The sequence below is a fragment of the Macaca thibetana genome, chromosome 2 (assembly GCF_024542745.1).
Source record: "Macaca thibetana thibetana isolate TM-01 chromosome 2, ASM2454274v1, whole genome shotgun sequence".
Lineage (NCBI taxonomy): Eukaryota > Metazoa > Chordata > Mammalia > Primates > Cercopithecidae > Macaca > Macaca thibetana.
This window is the reverse complement of record NC_065579.1, coordinates 107,728,927-107,745,293: the sequence shown is the minus strand read 5'-3', so window position 1 is coordinate 107,745,293 and position 16,367 is coordinate 107,728,927. Positions and strand designations below refer to the sequence as shown.

General features: G+C 41.2%; 2 protein-coding genes across 2 annotated transcripts in view; both read left to right on the top strand.

Moving 5' to 3' along the window:
- TKT (transketolase) overlaps positions 1–16,367 on the top strand; it is a 643,634-nt gene that overhangs the window by 541,290 nt on the left and 85,977 nt on the right. The window lies entirely within an intron of this gene.
- Positions 1–16,367, top strand: part of DCP1A (decapping mRNA 1A) — a 60,412-nt gene that overhangs the window by 17,102 nt on the left and 26,943 nt on the right. Inside the window, exon 4 of the mRNA XM_050781094.1 lies at positions 11,029–11,095. Coding sequence (XP_050637051.1) covers positions 11,029–11,095 — 67 coding nt within the window. The remainder of the gene's footprint in view (positions 1–11,028; positions 11,096–16,367) is intronic.

The window sequence follows — 16,367 nt, the reverse complement described above, 5'->3', positions numbered from 1 at the left end:
AGATTAATGATAAAAATTAATGATTTAAAGTCCATGATTTGAGAGTTATTGGTTGTAAATCTGAATGATTGGGCTAGTAATAGTGACAATCTGATCTACCAGAGAGACAGTAAGGGTATGTACGTATTTTTTCTTGGTCATTTTCAGCGGCAGTACTCATCCATTGTTTGGAAAGAGTATATAGTCTTGATTTTCTCTTCTCAGACCTTATTCTCGCCATAGACTAGTGTGTAATGGTAGTTTTAACCAAAAACAATGATAATTTTACTTCATGTGCATGTTAGATATGGCATCTCTTTACTGGAAGCTAATCATTTATAAGGACAAGTTTTTCATGTTTCCTCCACGTAACACCCTAAGGCATGTATCTCCCACTTAATGCCACTTTTTGTATTTTTTAATGTTTTCTGTAAAACCAAAAGCACTTTTGGGAAAATGGACAAAGTCCTTTTCAGTTTTTCAAAAGAACACAGATATTTCCCGAATTTTATTTTACCTTGACAGGTTTAAACAATTACAAGTTTGTGGTTTGTATGAAACACTTTCAGAGTGATCCAATGTGAGTAAAATCTAATCTGAAATTTTCTTTAAAAGGTGTTAATGTCATATAGCTAGTAGTCTAGTATGTTGCTCTTTAGCCTGCTTAACCAAAAAAGACAATTATCTCGTAAGTATAATTTAAAATGTCAACAATTACTGCTATTTAATATTTTTAAGAACTTACCTCCAAAAGCCAGAGAGAAGTACCCCTTCGTTTCTGCTTCACTTATCACTTTTCCTTTATATCGGGCATCAATCTCTTGATATATAGTGTTTTTAATTAAAATCAGATCACTAGAAAAAGTAGGAAGGTTCATTTCCATCGTGTTGAAAATACCGCTGCCAAATGGAAAGTTTTAGTAAAAGAAATGCTGTAGTGTGTGCTTTTTTTGTCTCTCTGCTTGTCCTTTCTCAGTTCAAGGGCAAGACTCAAAACAGTAGAGATGGTAGGTGGCTGTTGGCATTTGGAGCAAATCTTCAGACTTTTAAAGCACAGTGCAAGAAATTTCCTTACAAGATAAGTTTATAATTTGTCCAGTCCAAAAATGTGAGTTCTCCCTCCAGACTGAAAGAGGAATTCATAAACAACCAGAAAATGTCCGTGGTTCATTCTTTGATATCTTTGAATTCAGTGCAGTTCTTCTTTCTTAGCTTGAAGAAAGGCAGTCTTCCACCATCAGCTGCGGCACTGCTGTGGTTGGTATGATTCTGTAATCAGTGAAGGAGAAAGGGTCTGTGGCAACTGCATTAGTCTGGCCTTCTGGACCAAGATAAGGAAAGAGCCTTGCTGTTGCCACATTTGCAGACTGAAGAGGTAAAAACACCACAAAAACACAGAGGGACTTAAGACTCAGTGGCTGAGTCTGACTCAGTGACACTGTTAGTTCACATGCTTTAAAAATACATATATTACTTTCTGGCTCATTGTAGGCGCTGCTTAGTATTCTGCTAGAGCATTTACCAGGTGCCTTCTTGGTAACTTCGTAAATCCATTGACCATTTCAGAATTTCCAAAGAAGATTCTTTTCATTATGATTCATTAATTACTGACTTTTTCCCCCTCAGGTAGTGTTGTTAGATAAAAGCACTTTTCATCTTTTTTTTTTTATTGTGGTGTTATCTTAATTGTAAAGATTGGTAAAGTTAACCATGCCTGTATCATTTATCTCTTTTAGATAATTATATTAAGTATTCAATACTTTGAATGTTATTTATTTTGAGAACTCACAAAGGAAATCATTTTTTGTACCTAAGTGACAAATATGTTAACTGTAATATGTAGGTTTTCACCTTCTGTTTACACACTGAAGTTATCTGTGTATGTAAAAATTGAAACAGAGTAACCACTAGTCTAAGGAAGAGGGAAGCTCCTCGGGAGTGTGCAGAATAAACCTTGAGACTGGGCCCTTCGGGTTCAGTGCCCTGGAGGATCCAGGCAGGTCTGAGTCACTTACAAAGTCACTGCTTCCAGGCATGCTCAGCTTTTGCTTTTCTTTTCTTTCTTTCTTTTTTTTTTTTCTGAGACGGAGTTTTGCTCTCGTCGCCCGGGCTGGAGTACAGTGGCGCAATCTCAGCTCACTGCAACCTCTGCCACCCAGGTTCAAGTGATTCTCCTTCCTCAGCCTCCTGAGCTGGGATTATAGGCACATGCCATCACGCCCGGCTAATTTTTGTATTTTCAGTAGAAACGGGGTTTCACTATGTTGGCCAGGCTCGTCTTGAACTCCTGACCTCAGGTGATCCACCCGCCTCGGCTTCTCAAAGTGCTGGGATTACAGGCATGAGCCACCATGCCCGGCCTTTGTTTGTTTGGTGTTTTTTTTTGTTTTTGTTTTTGTTGTTGTTGTTGTTTTTGAGGTGGAATTTTGCTCTGTTGCCCAGGCTGGAGTGTGCTGGTGCAGTCTCAGCTCACTGCGACCTCTGCCTCCCAGGCTCAAGTGATTCTTCTGCCTCAGCCTCCATGGTAGCTGGGATTACAGGCACATGCCACCATGCCTAACTACTTTTATTGTATTTTTAGTAGAGATGGGGTTTTACTGTGTTGGCCAGGCTGGTCTTAAACTCCTGACCTCAAGTGATCCACCCGCCTCGGCCTCCCAAAGTGCTGAAATTACAAGCGTGAGCCACCACACCCGGCCAGCTTTTTCTTTTTAATAAAAGGAAAGCACAGGCTAAGCATTTGCTACCAACATTTAAAAATTACCATATTTTATACATCCATACCTGGATTGCTGATTTTTCTTGTAACAAAATGACATGTGTGGCCACACAGCACTTGGATTCCTGCAAGTACTACAGTCGGCCAGAGTTGTAGGTAAGACAGGTTCATCACTGATCCCACCACACTCCGAGGTCTCTTACAGTCCGTGAGTATTTGTGCTTACAACCCTGCTGTGGATATCGATTAGTAAATTGGTAGAAAAATGTGTAGGAGTGTAGAAGTAAGGGAAAGGAGAGAAAAGAAGTTTCCCCCCTATTTTACATCCCGTCTGACCCATTTCCCAGATCCCCAACTGTAGATTTTTGGAAGCCTAGGAAATGGGAATTCAACTCCATGGAGGTCAAGGGCCATGCTTCCCCCTGCCTTTGTCTTTCCCTTATCATACATAAAAATGATATTTGTGTGGGATACTAGAGCGACTAGACTGCCAGTGCAGGGGTTGGACATGTCCAACATTTGGCAGAACCATAATCATTTACACCAGCATTCCCCCACCTTTTTGGCACCAGGGACCAGTTTTGTGGAAGACTGTTTTTCAATGGATGGGGATTGGGGAATCGTTTCAGGATGATTCAGACACGTTACATTTATTGTGCACTTTATTTCTGTTAGTATTGCAATATATAATGAAATAATTATGCAACTCACCATCATGTAGAATCAGTGGGAGCCCTGAGCTTGTTTTCCTGCATCTAAACAGCGGTCCGATCCGGGGGTGATGGAAGACAATGACAGATCATCAGGCGTTAGATTCTTGTAAGGAGCCACAATCTAGATCCCTCACATACGCAGTTCACAGTAGGGCTGGAGCTCCTATGAGAATCTAATGCCACAGCTGATCTGACAGGAGGCAGAGCTCGGGCAGTAATGCTCTGTTGTCTGCCACTTACCTCCTGCTGTGCAGCCTGGTTCCTAACAGACCACGGACCAGTACCAATCCGTGACCCTGAGGTTGGGGACCCCTGATTTACACCACACACTTTGGAAGCTGTACTTTAAGGAGTTGTGGGTACTGTGTGGCAATAGCGATATAAATCCTAAAAGCAAAGGCAAAACCCTAGTGCAATTCACTGTTTTACTTAGGGTTGCCCATTGTTGAAGAATAAAGCTTTTGCAAGTGGGAGTAATTAGTTGTGATATTGTTGGGTTTATTTTCCTAATTCCTAAAGAAGTTCAATGGTCATTTCATGTGTCTGAATTCTATACTGAGATTATAATGTTAATGGGATAGTGGAAGAAGTATTTCGGGTTAATATATTCAGATTTGATTTAACTTAGACAGAGGCACCAAATTTTTAAATGATGAAGACCTTGAAGAGTAGCATTTTTAAATTACCTGTCCTGAGTCTTTTAATCATTGTTGAATATTCAATAAGTACATATTACAATTTAAATTTTAGAAGTTGGACTCTTTCTCTACCATATTAGTGTTCGGTGGTGGTCTGCAATGAGTGGGTTTTTTGGCCAAAAGGGTTAAGCTGCAAAGATAATTGAATCACATTTTCCAGCGTTACTTGCAGATATACAGCATCTCATCTACCTAAGTGTTTGTAACATGCCAAAATCTGTTATGATCTCACGTCACTCAGTCTTAGGCTCCATATCCTTTTTCGTGTGTGTTTTCTGCTCCTCTATCTTGGAGCCTTTCTCCCCTTCTCTCTCTTTCCTAACCCTTTGATGTTCCTGGAGAGCCTCCATGCTTATTCTTGTCTTAAAGGAAATGATCTGCCAAGGGAGAGGTATTTGCTTTTTTACTTGCCAGGGCTGACTTTTGTTTATATACCTATTCCATTTTTATATATAAAAAGTGTATTTGTCTATACCCAAAGCCCGTTTTCTTGTTTTTGTTTCCTGGTGTAAGAGATCTTTGTCATTATCATCTTTAGAAATTGTATAACTTTTCTTCTCCTTATTTATTTTCTCAAGCACAGAGTTTCAGGAGAAAGAAATTTTATAACTCTTAACATCACCACCAAAAAGCTTTTTATCAAACCCCCTTTTTGCTTCGCACCATACTGAGAAAATCTCCAGCCTCCTCAGATCCTTTTGGAAAGTAGGTTAGATCTAAATAATGAATCACAAAGACAACATATGTATGAGAGTGATTCCCAGCTCTGTTTTTGTGACATTTCACAGCATCTCTAGAAGTCTCAAAGGATTTTACAAAGATACCAAATTAATTTGACTTTTCTTGATCTGTGTGAGCCATGTACCTCTCTCAAGATGAGAAACAGTGAAATATTATATGAAATCATAATAGGTTGCTATATCTTTAAACGGGTCTAAGGAAATAGAAAACTTACTCAAAACTCCATTTATTAAAATTTCTCAATACAAAATAGTTCAATTACCTTTAATTTTTGTAATAAGTTTTTTTGTTTGTTTGTTTTTTACATTTTCGTAAGAATGGGGCCTTCATTTGAAAAGCAAAGGAAATGTTTAATGTTCAATATTCTTAGATGGATCTTGATATTTTTTGTGGAAGGCAATGAAATGTTCTATCACACCTCCTAACTTTTTCTTCTTTTTTCTTTTTTTTTAATTAAAAAAAATGTTTTAAATAAACAAGGCCCCACTGTGTTACCCAGGCTGGTCTTGAACTGCTAGGCTCAAGTGAACCTCCCGCCTCAGCCTCCCAAAGTGTTGGGATTAGAGATGTGAGCCACCACACCCAGCCAACTTTTCAATGTCTTGTCTATCTTATGCAACATGACTGACTTAGGATAGCTGTTAGCAGTCACAGTGTGTGGTAGGTATCCATTAACTAAGTAGTTTCTTTCATCTTGAGAAAGGCCATTTATAAAACAGTGTGCCATCATTTGCCATAGCAAAAGGCAATACTGTGTTGCCAAAAGCCTAAATTCTCTGTGGCATAGTTAATCAGAGAAATTTATTTCAGCAAGTGAATTGTTGGCAGAATGTGTTGGGCCTTAGAGTGTAAGTTCTCTTGAGGGAAGAATGTTTAACTTTGGTTTGAAGAGGAGGTCCTCTGCAGTTTTAGCTATCTGGTGAACTTGTCTGTCTTTCCTCATGAGTGATAGTGACAGGCTCCGTGGCAGCTCCCTGGGCTTTCTTGCCAGTTGCATGCACTGACGGTTTGATATGTTGGCAGACAGAGCTGATTCTTGGATGCGTGTCTGAACTTCTACAGGTCTGCTTTTGGCAGAATCGAGTGTGACTCTTATCCCTTACCCATTAAGCTATCATTATGGCTTTCTTATCTTTATTTCTTCTGCAAACATGCCTTTGAAAGTGTTTGGCTCTTTTTAGGCAGTTTGATAATATACAAAAGCAGAAGGCACGTGCTTATTTCTAAATTATATTGTATTTCTTCAAAGGAAAAGGGGGGCATCTTAAATGAAGGATTTTCAAAATAAGTTGACAGCTTTGATGGACTTATTGTGATTATTGATAAGTAATTCTTTCCTAAGAGTTAAATTTAGAAGCCCATGTGAAAACACACTTAATTGCTTCTGTTTAGCACAGAAAAAATTGTGTGTTCCTCTCTAAGCCTGATGTGTTGCATATCATAAACTTTTTTTTTTTTTTGAGATGGAGTCTTGTTCTGTCTCCCATACTGGAGTGCAGTGGCGCGATCTCGGCTCACTGCAGCCTCCACCTCCTGGGTTTAAGCAATTCTCCTTCCTTAGCCTCCTGAGTAGCTGGGATTATAGACATGCATCACCACGCCCAGCTACTTTTTGTATTTTTAGTAGAGACAGAGTTTCACCATGTTGGCCAGGCTGGTCTCGAACTCCTCACCTCAGATGATCCACCCACCCCAGCCTCCCAAAGTTCTGGGATTACAGGCGTGAGCCACTGCACACGGCCACATGTCATAAATTTTTCTTATCACTGTGTATTGTTTTAGTATGTCCAGATTAATATAGCTTATTGGAGGAAAACAAATTTTTGTATTTGGACTTCGGTGTTTGGGTTGTTCATTAGCCAAGCTTGGAAGAGGCATATTTCAAGAAAGGTGGTCATGTGTAATTGCCATATATGGAGTCTTTTTAAAGCCCTGATCTGATTTACTGTAGTTGGAGCAAGCCTTAGCAGCTAAGATCATAACCAAGACCCTGCAGTAGATCATGCTTATTATATCTGTAACAAGGCTGCTTCTGTGCTCCTTCCATTGAGATGTTAAAGCTGAGTGAATTTATTGACTTACCGTCATGTAAAACATTCCAAAATTACTTGTTATTCGTTGGAGTTTGATTCTGTTTGGAGCACTCACAGTGCTTTGACACTCTGTGAACAAAAGAGGCACTGTGAAAATGGATTCCAAACATGGGAAACTCTTCCTAGCTGGTTGAAGGCTCAGAGACTAGCAAGCCTGGACTTCCTTCAGGTAGTGCGGCCACCTGTGGGACACATGGCCATACACAGGCTCCATAGATTAGAGCAGTTTTGGTGTAATTAGAGGTTTTTCCCTGCCTGAGAAGCCCTTTGTAAACAGGGTAGGATTTTTTCTTGTTCATGATCTTCAATCATTAAAATGAAGCCGTTCACTCGCTCTGTGTATCAATCATGTTTTAATTAACTCTGCAATAACAGTAGACTCAAAATTATATTTCTATTGAGAAGGGAACTTTTATATATATAATTATTTACATAATTACATTATATACTTAATGATATATAACATATATATATAAATTTTTTTTTTTTTTTTTTTTTTTTGGAGACAAAGTTTCACTCTTGTTGCCCAGGCTGGAGTACAATGGCACGATCTCGGCTCACTGCAGCCTCCACCTCCCGGTTCAAGAGAGTCTCCCTGCCTCAACCTCCCGAGTAGCTGGAATTACAGGCATCCACCACAATGCCTGGCTAATTCTTTGTATTTTTAGTAGAGACAGGTTTCACCATGTTGGCCAGGGTGGTCTCGAACTCCTGACTTCAGGTGATCCACCCGCCTTGGCCTTCCAGGGTGCTGGGATTGCAGGCATGAGCCACTGCGCCCAGCCGAGAAGGAAACTTTTAAAGTTGTCATGAAGTCTTTTGTGGAATAATGGCCTTAATTTAGGGTGAAACAAATAATTGACCATTAAAATAACTTTTAATAGCAGTGGTTTGCTAAATCGATATATACTGATAATATAAAATTCAAATAATTTTTTTTTTTTTTTTTTTGAGACGGAGTCTCTCTCTGTCGCCCAGGCTGGAGTGCAGTGGTGCGATCTCAGCTCACTGCAAGCTCCGCCTCCCGGGTTTACACCATTCTCCTGCCTCAGCCTCCTGAGTAGCTGGGACTACAGGCGCCCGCCACCTTGCCCGGCTAGTTTTTTGTATTTTTTAGTAGAGACGGGGTTTCACCGTGTTAGCCAGGATGGTCTCAATCTTCTGACCTCGTGATCCGCCCGTCTCGGCCTCCCAAAGTGCTGGGATTACAGGCTTGAGCCACTGCGCCGGGCCAAATAATAGTTATAAAAATGATTTTTTGATTTATTTAAAATCTCTTGTGCTAGCACTTCTATTTCCTATATTCTATAGCACCCTCTTAATGTGCCTTTTAATTTAATTGTGTATTCTTTTATGTGTCACTTTAATCATCAAGCATAACTAAGCTCACTAACTTTGTTTCTATAAAAAAATGTAATGTTATTTCAATGCAATGAGATGTAAGCAATGAAAATGTAGTAACAAGATAACTGGTCTAGGAGTGAGAAGACACAAGTTTGTTTTTTGGGTTTGTTTGTTTTGAGACAGAGTTTCGCTCTTGTTGCCCAGGCTGGAGTGCAGTGGAGCAATCTCGATTCACTGCAGCCTCTGCCTCCCGGGTTCAAGCAATTCTCCTGTCTCCGCTTCCCGAGTAGCTGGGATTACAGGCACGTGCCACCATACCCGGCTAATTTTGTGTTTTTAGTAGAGACGGAGTTTCACCGTGTTGGCCAGCTGGTCTCGAACTCCTGACCTCAGGTGATTTGCCCGTCTTGGCCTCCCAAAGTGCTGGGATTATAGGCGTGAGCCACCACGCCTGGCCTGACCCAAGTTTTACTTCTAGCTCTGAGACTGACTTTTTTCTCTCATTTGTTAATAAGTTACTTAGTCTCTCCGTTAACCCGTATTCCCATCCATAAAAATGCAAAATGAAACTTCCGGCCGGGCGCGGTGGCTCAAGCCTGTAATCCCAGCACTTTGGGAGGCCGAGACGGGCGGATCACGAGGTCAGGAGATCGAGACCATCCTGGCTAACACGGTGAAACCCCGTCTCTACTAAAAACTACAAAAAACTAGCCGGGCGAGGTGGCGGGCGCCTGTAGTCCCACCTACTCAGGAGGCTGAGACAGGAGAATGGCCCGAACCCGGGAGGCGGAGCTTGCAGTGAGCTGAGATCCGGCCACTGCACTCCAGCCTGGGCGACAGAGCGAGACTCCGTCTCAAAAAAAAAAAAAAAAAAAAAAAGGAAACTTCCAATTAAACTGAGTAGCATAGACTTCTCTCTGCCTGCCACTTACAACTATAAAACCTGGAAATGACACAACAGACAATCTGGAGAACCGTGAAAGGTAGAAGGACGACGATCTGGTCAGGAACCCAGAACTGGCGGAACAGCAGCAGCAAAGTGTCTTACAAACCCCTACCCAACATAAGAAGGGGGCCTGGGCCTGGTGTTTCTTAACCTTCAACCTAGCGACAGAAGGTGGCCCAGGTAGGCTCATTCCTCTCCTAGACTGAACGAGAGTCCTGCTGGCAATACTAGGCCAGCCCAGCAAAACTGGCAAGGATTGGAAGCCCCACTAATGATAATTGGCCACCAGGGGACTTCTGCGTCTCCCTTCCATGAAGGCAGTGGAGCAGGAAGAGCAAAGAGGATCTCATTACAACCAGCTTGGAATGGACAGCAGCAGTCTTCTATGACTTCTGTGGTTTCATTTATATAATGTAATACTCTTGAAATTACAACATTGTAGAAATAGAGAACAGGTTCCTATTTGCCAAGAGTCAGGGACAGGAGAGGGGCCAGAGCAAGGTGGATGTGGGCTCTAAAAGGGCACCAGGGATCCTGGTGGCCATGGAAATTTCTGTATCTGGACTGATGTCAGTATCCTGGCTGTGACAGTATACCATAGTTTTGTAAAATGTTACCATTGGAGGAAACAATTGAGATCTGTCTGTTCTTTACAATTGCATGTGAAGGTACAATTATTTCAAAATAAAAAGTTGTAATGTTTCTTTAAAAAAGGCATGATGATACCTGCCATTTCTGTGCTAGGGAATCATTGTAAGTATTTAAGGAGATGCAAAGTGTGCTGAGCTGTGAGTGTCATCATATGGGCACACATGGTAGCAATGGGTCTTATCCGTCCATGTGTCTGTTTCAACATGTATGTTCAGTATTTCTACTCTACCTTATCCAAAGAGCATTTATAGTAGCTTTTATATATTATAATCTTTAATAAAGTTCATTTATCTTGCAGTAAATTTTTTTAGGGCTTTCTTTGAACTGAGCACCATATTGGAAATAAAAAGAATGGGATAAGAAGTGCCATAGACTGAGCTCAGTCCATTTCACATGTAAACAGTCAGTCATAGGATGGATATAGAGCTGGCATTTGTTTTGAAAGCTTTTTATTGTAACAATTTTTTTTTTTTTTTTTTTTTTTTTTTTTTTTTAATGGAGTCTCACTCTTGCCCAGGCTGGAGTACAGTGGCATGATCTCGGCTCACTGCAACCTCTGCCTCCCAGGCCCAAGCGATTCTCCTGCCTCAGTCTCCCGAGTAGCTGGGATTACAGGCACGCCACCACAGCCGGCTAATTTTTGTATTTTTAGTAGAAATGGGTTTCATCATGTTGACCAGGCTGGTCTTGAACTCCTGATCTCAAGTGATCCGCCCGCCTCGGCCTCCCAAAGTATTGGGATTACAGGTGTGAACCACTGCGCCTGGCAACAATTTTAATATCAATTTAGAATGCATCTTAGAATCAATATGATTCTTAGTTTAATTGGAAGCCTTTTTCTTCAAAGCTTGATAGTACATAACTAATGGTTGCATCTTATATTTTGTAATGTCTTAGGTTCACTGAGATCTGGTGATAATGTCTAAAACTATTTTGTGTAATTTTTATCTGAATGTTTTACCTGTCCTGATTTTATTAAACAGCATTTAGGGAGGAAATACTTGTTTTCTTTAGATTGACTATTAACAATTTGAGGGTCTGACGGTACATTTAGTGACATTCCATGTTGATAATATATTATTTACATATACCCAAATATTGAAACCTCATTTCCTCTTATCTTTTTTTCCCTTTGTTTTTCAAGTGTCGATATATAGTATCTGGTTTTATGACAAGAATGACTGTCACCGCATAGCAAAACTCATGGCTGAGTAAGTATATTACTCCATAAATTTAACTGATGGTATGTGAGAAATGAAGAATAATCCCCTTCCACTTCTCTTTGTAAGTCTACCAACTCATGTATTTCCCCAATTTCTTTTTACTGCCAAAAACTTGGAAAAGGCCAAAAAGCTTTAAAATATATATAATTATTATCTTACTCCTCCCAGTGTGCATTTCAGTTTCCTTCCAGTCTTCTTTATGTATATTTTAAGTAGATATGTGTGATTGTTTTTTACAAAAATAGGATCATACTGCATATACTGCTTTTCATATGAACAGCATTTTTCCGAGGCATTAGATCTTTCTCTGTAGTATTTGTGACAGCTGCATTGTATCCAGCTGTATAGACAGATCATGATTTAACCAGAACCTTACTGTTGGACCTGTAGGTTAGGGCTGCCAAACTGCCTGGCTCCAGAGGATATCTGCATCAGGTGTACAGCCTAACCATATACAGTGGCTCTGATTTAGGTTCTGTCCGGATTTCCACTGTAACAAGTGATACCATATGTGATAGCCTGATAGAGAGCTCTCACACACGTCTGTGTTTAGTTCTTTTAAGTGAACTTGTGTTTGACACAGACTCTAGGCTTAGCAGGTCCCAATCCACTCATGGGTTGTATTCCAGAAGGTATTTTGTAACTCAGAACCTTGAAATTTAGAAAATTATTTTCCGGGCCAGGCGCGGTGGCTCAAGCCTGTAATCCCAGCACTTTGGGAGGCCGAGACGGGCGGATCACGAGGTCAGGAGATCGAGACCATCCTGGGTAACACAGTGAAACCCCGTCTCTACTAAAAATACAAAAACTTAGCCGGGCGAGGTGGCAGGCGCCTGTAGTCCCAGCTACTCGGGAGGCTGAGGCAGGAGAATGGCGTGAACCCGGGAGGCGGAGCTTGCAGTGAGCTGAGATCCGGCCACTGCACTCCAGCCTGGGTGACAGAGCGAGACTCCGTCTCAAAAAAAAAAAAAGAAATTTATTTTCCTTGAGTTAATGTTCTAAAGGACAGTTCATTGTCCTCTCTCAGGCTAGCCTGTAGAAGCCAGCCCTTGTGTGACCTGTCCATATTGCTGGACTGCCATTCTGGATTCTGAAAGCCCACGACATGGGGCTGCAGGGGGCCGAGGGACTACAGAGCTCTGGGCAAAATACTATAATAGGAAGACAGTGTGTTCTGGTGCACTTCTGCTTTTTTTCAGTTTTTGCCTGAATCTTCTCAGAAATGTGGATCTCTCTCCCTGCTCCGCCATCCCCATCTGTCAAATTAAAATTCCCTTTGCTCTCTTGCAGTTTTCAATCTACATGTTTTAAAGAAAATAATCTTAAATTTTTTAGCAGTCTAATCTTATTTTATTTTTGTTTTATTTTACTTTATTTGGTTTTTTTTTAGACAGAGTCTCGCTTTGTCACGCAGGCTGGAGTGCAGTGGCACAGTCACAGCTCAGTGCAGCCTCAAACTCCTGGGCTCAAGTGATCATTCCATCTCAGCCTCCCAAGTAGCTGGGACTACAGGCATGCACCACCACTATCAGCTAATTTTTTGGGATGTGGGTAGAGACAGGGTCTCACTATGTTGCCCAAACTGGTCTTAAAGTCCTAGGCTCAAGCAATCCTCCAAAGTACTGGGATTATAGGCATGAGCCACCGTGCCAAGCTAACAGCCTAGTTTTAAACTCATGAAAGTATATATAAGTAATTAACCCAGAATCTCAGTTCAGGGTATATTTACATTGTAAAGAAGGCAGACATAGCTAAGGCCAGGTTATGATCTAAGACTACCAACATGTCCTGATCGGAAGTTATCAGCCCCGTGCTTTGTTGCCTGTTCTGCCTGTGAGCTTGCAGGGCAGGCCCATGTTTATTACTTTTGTACACCCCGAGGGCATCGTTCTGTATGAACTTGTAGTCACTTATACTTGAAAAAATGTTGGCTCCCTAGAACGACACTTTGTTTTTAGAACACTTTTAAAAAAGATAAAACTGTTTTTCATTTTTTAATTTAATTTTTTTTTCTTTCGAGATGGGATGTTGCCATATTGCCCAGGCTAGTCTCAAACTCCTGGGCTTAAGGGATCCTCCTGCCTCAGCCTCCCAAGTAATTGAGACTGTAGGCACAAGCCACCATACCCGGCTAAAACCATTTTTCAACAAAGCCATTATTTGATGATCACTCGTTTTAGCTTTGAAAGTGACAGCAAAGGCAGCTTACTTGTGGTTACTTAGAAGACACAGGGTTGGCCAGGTGCGGTGGCTCACGCCTAGCACTTTGGTAGGCTGAGGCGGGCAGATCACCTGAGGTCGGGAGTTCGAAACCAGCCTGACCAACATGGAGAAACCCCATCTCTACTAAAAACACAAAATTAGCCGGGTGTGGTGGTGCGTGCCTGTAATCCCAGCTACTCGGGAGGCTGAGGCAGGAGAATGACTTGAACCCAGGAGGTGGAGGTTGCAGTGAGCCAAGATCACACCATTGCACTCCATCCTGGGCAACAAGAGTGAAACTTTGTCTCAAAAAAAACAAAAACAGCAACAACAGCAGCAAAAGAAGACACAGCGTTGTTGATTCATGGTTATCCAGAAATCCAGAATTTTTTCTAAACTTTGGAATATATTAACATATAAACACTTTCTCCTACAGAATGAGCATTTGGGCCCTGAGTGAAACGATCTGGTTCTTTTAGCTCTAACAACTATTGAAAGAAAACCATTTATCTATCAGGGCAAGTGTTACCCCTAATGCAAGATTTCAAATGGTAAATGAAGCTGAAGACTGAAGGCCTTTCTAAAAATATTTTATTGAACCCAGAAATAGGATGAGGAGTAGAAATGGGAAGCTGGAAGGGAAAAGAAGAGCATTGGGGCTTCTTTCACCAGAAATGTCCGAAAAGGGACAATTGCTTAAATTTCCAGCTTGTTTGACTAGAATCAGGTGTGTTACTAAAAGTGCTTTGAGCCTGGGCACAGTGGCTCGTGCCTGTAGTCCCAGCACTTTGGGAGGTCAAGGCAGGGAGGATTGCTTGAGGCCAGGAGTTTAAGACCATCCTGGCCTGAGAATAGCAAGACTCATCTCTGTTTAATAATTAAAAAAAAAAAAGGAAGAAGAAAAGAAAGTGATTAGAGAGGCCAGGCGCAGTGGTATTTACTTGCCATTTCAGCTATGATACTTATGAGGCTCAGGTGGGCAGATCACTTGGGCCCCAGGAGTTCAAGATCAACCTGGGCAACATAGTGAGATCCCATCTCAAAAAAAAAAATAGTGATTTGAGAATACCATGGTGAAACTGTTGATAATGAGTTTTAAGTGTCTGGCCTATTTATGGCTGAAGAGAATACTGTATGTTACCCTTAACTTTGTGATAAATGCCTTTCTGGTCACTAAAACTAAAGAAGACTGTCTGTCTTTGTTCTAAATCTGCCTGCATAAGCCTGTTTGTTACAATGTTTTATTGTCATTTGCTACATATTTGACAACAAAATACTAGTACAGTTCTTGTTAGTATATTGTACATATAAATAAATGTGTCCATCAGTGCCCATTCTTTTAAATACTGTTTGACAGCCACAATATAATTGGAGTAAAAAACTGATTTACTCCAAACAATGTTTATAAAAATGAGAAACTATGTAGGAAAATGAGTGAACTTCTAGACCTATATCATCTAAATTTGGATATTCTCTGGTCAGTGGTGGCAGAGTTGAAAACCCACTAAACTTAGAAGATGTTGACTCTCCTAAAGAGGAAATCCAGTCTGCCAGAAACTTTTTTTTTTTTAAGACAGAGACTTGCTCTGTCACCCAGGAGTGCAGTGGCGTGATCTCGGTTCACTGCAGCCTCCGCCCCACTGGGTTCAAGCAGTTCTCCTGCCTCAGCCTCCGGAGTAGCTGGGATTATGAGCGCCTGCCACCACGCCCAGCTAAGTTTTGTGTTTTTAGGAGAGATGGGGTTTCAACATCTTGGCCAGGCTGACCTTGAACTCCTGACCTCATGATCTACCCACCTCGGCCTCCCAAAGTGCTGGGATTACAGGCATGAGCCACCACACCCGGCCTCAGAAACTCTTTTTAACAATAAAATGTTGTTTGAATGTTTGGCCACATAGATTATGTAAACTTTGGAGAACTCATGGAAGTAAGCTTTATTCCTGATCTTACAGACATCTTAGGGATAGGTTTTAGTGTTTGAAAGGAAAGGAGAACGGCATGGGTGCTATTCATAAAGTTTGGTTAGAAGAGGCCTTAGAGTCCAAGCCTCATTTATGTGAGAGTCCCTTCCATACCACCCCTGACGGCTTCTGCTTTCAGCAGTGGTGAGCTTTATAAAATTACCTGTTCTGCCTGGGCACAGTGGCTCATGCCTGTAATCCCAGCACTTTGGGAGGCTGAGGTGGTCAGATCACTTGAGATCAGGAGTTCAAGACCAGCCTGGTCAACATGGCGAAACCCTACCTTTACTAAAAACACAAAAATTAGCCGGGCATGGTAGTGCACACCTGTAATCCCAGCTACTAGGGAGGCTTTGGCATGAGAAAAGAAAAGAAATATTCTTCTTTTAAACCAAAATAATCACAGAATCACAGATCCTAGTCTGGGTCAGGGAAAAGTTAAATACTAGCATGGCCAAGTCAGGCAACATGTCAGGAGATAGGTGGAAAGCAGGCTGTGTGACAGATCCTTTATGAAGGTGGATTCGGGCTAATGTGACCTATATCTGAGCATTAAATAAACAGTTCATGTTTGGTCTTACTCTCATATCCCATACCAGTCTTTCAGTCTACCATGAAATTCATGATTCTACATTTGTTTTAGAAGTAATAGTCTTATGAAGAGCTATAAAAATCTAGATGGAGAAACTATCTAGATAAGGTAACTAACCTTAAAGCCACATTTTCCAAACAGGAATTCTGCCTCAGAGGAAAATTCTATAATCAAATAAAATTTGAGAGTATCTATAGGCCTGCCCTTCTTGGAGAATCACAATAAATTTTTGCATGCTTAAAAATCAACTGGCCAGGTGTGGTGGCTCATGTCTGTAATCCCAGCACTTTGGGAGGCTGAGGTGGGAGGATTGCTTGAGGCCAGGAGTTTGAGACCAGCCTGGGCAACATGATGAGACCTTGTCTGTACAATAAAAAAATAAGTAAAACAAACAAATTCAGTGGGTGGGTTGTGGTAGTTCATGCCTTTAATCTCAGTATTTTGGGAGGCTGAGGCAGGAAGATCACTTGAGACTAGGAGTTTTGAGACCAGCCTGGGCAACATA